The sequence below is a fragment of the Orycteropus afer genome, unplaced genomic scaffold (assembly GCF_000298275.1).
Source record: "Orycteropus afer afer isolate SDZICR_OR568_19922 unplaced genomic scaffold, OryAfe1.0 scaffold00644, whole genome shotgun sequence".
Lineage (NCBI taxonomy): Eukaryota > Metazoa > Chordata > Mammalia > Tubulidentata > Orycteropodidae > Orycteropus > Orycteropus afer.
Window position 1 is genome coordinate 348217 of NW_006922231.1, and position 1672 is coordinate 349888.

The following is a 1672-nucleotide window of genomic DNA, read 5'->3' on the forward strand; positions in this document are numbered from 1 at the left end:
AATCCTACTTCCGTAGTGATACTGCCTCGAAAACCCAAGGAGGGGTCGCTATGAGTCGGGGCCGACTCGACGGCACATAACAACAACAACAACTCTTTTAACAGTCTAGTTGTTATAAACCAAAAAACCGAACGCACTGCCATCAGGTCAATTTCGACTCCTTAGGTTTCTGAGGCAGTATCACTACGGAAGTAGATTGCCCGACCTTCCTTCCAAGGAGTGGCTGGTGGGTTTGAACCACAAGCCTTCTGGTTAGCAATCAAATGCATTAGGCATTACGCCACCAGAGCTCCCCTGGTTGTTACAGGAGCTTTTATTGATTTTAAATATTTTTCCTTGTAAATAGAACTGTCACATGTTAAAAAGTAAAAGTTTATTCATTATATTATTAATTTTTCTGAGTTAGAATTTTATTAACTTTTAAATGGTTAACTTAACAGAAATATGAAACACGAGTTGGAGATAAGGGTACTCAGCTCTCAGGAGGTCAAAAACAGAGGATTGCTATTGCCCGAGCCCTTATCAGACACCCTCAGATCCTCTTGTTGGATGAAGCTACATCAGCTCTGGATTCTGAAAGTGAAAAGGTGGTGTAGCCTCTCACTTCCTGTCTCATTTAATTTGTAAAATACTTTTGTACTGTCAGCCAAGGGAGTAAGGTAGGAAAAAAAAATACATACAGATACATAACCAAAAAAAAAAAAACACTTACTGCTGTCGAGTCAGATCCAACTCCAACTCATAGCAACCCAACCTTGGGTTTCCGAGGCGGTATCACTATGGAGGTAGATAACCCAGTCTTTTCTTAACAGTAGTTATTATTTTGAGGTAGTAGAATATTTTATTCCTTACAGTATTTTTCAAATTTTCTAAAATAGTCTTATTTTATAAAGAGAAAAAAATCAAAACATTAAAAATGGTAAATTAAATCACATTTTTTAGCACATTGTAATACCAAAAAAACTTGGAAATAAAACATTCAATAAAAGGGACTACTCAAAATACATGGTAGTTAGAAAATACAACTATTTGGAAGATTATTTACAGCATAGGAATTCATTTATAAAGCAGAATATAATTATATACAGACTATAATGTCAATTATGGAAAATATACAGGCATAAAGCCAAAGATTCAAAGAAATCAGAAAACAGTTGACTTGTGAGGATGGTAAAACTCTACAATTTCTTTTAATGTTATAACTTACACAGTTTTTAAGGTAAGGCTTTTGTTTTATCAATAGATTGTCCAAGAAGCCCTGGACAAAGCCAGAGAAGGCCGCACCTGCATTGTGATCGCTCACCGCCTCTCCACCATCCAGAATGCAGATTTAATAGTGGTGTTTGAGAATGGCACAATCAAGGAGCACGGCACGCACCAACAGCTGCTGGCACAGAAAGGCATTTATTTTTCAATGGTCAGTGTTCAGGCTGGAACACAGAACTTATAAATTCTTGTTATAGTATTTCTCAAAAATAAACTTAAATCATTCTACAACTTCTTTATCTGAATTGTAAAATAAATCTCTAGCTTAAGTCATCATGAAATATCTCACTTAGTGCCGTGGAGTCAATTAGACTCATAGCAACCCCTCCTTGGGTTTTCAAGGTGGTATCTCTATGGAAATAGATTGCCCAGTCTTCCTTCTGAGAAGTGGCTGGTGGGTGTGAAC

General features: G+C 36.8%; 1 protein-coding gene across 1 annotated transcript in view; it reads left to right on the forward strand.

Moving 5' to 3' along the window:
* ABCB4 (ATP binding cassette subfamily B member 4) overlaps positions 1 to 1450 on the forward strand; it is a 125109-nt gene extending 123659 nt beyond the window's left edge. Inside the window, exons 26-27 of the mRNA XM_007956621.2 lie at positions 441 to 587; positions 1244 to 1450. Coding sequence (XP_007954812.1) covers positions 441 to 587; positions 1244 to 1450 — 354 coding nt within the window. The remainder of the gene's footprint in view (positions 1 to 440; positions 588 to 1243) is intronic.
* Positions 1451 to 1672: the final 222 nt, after the last annotated feature.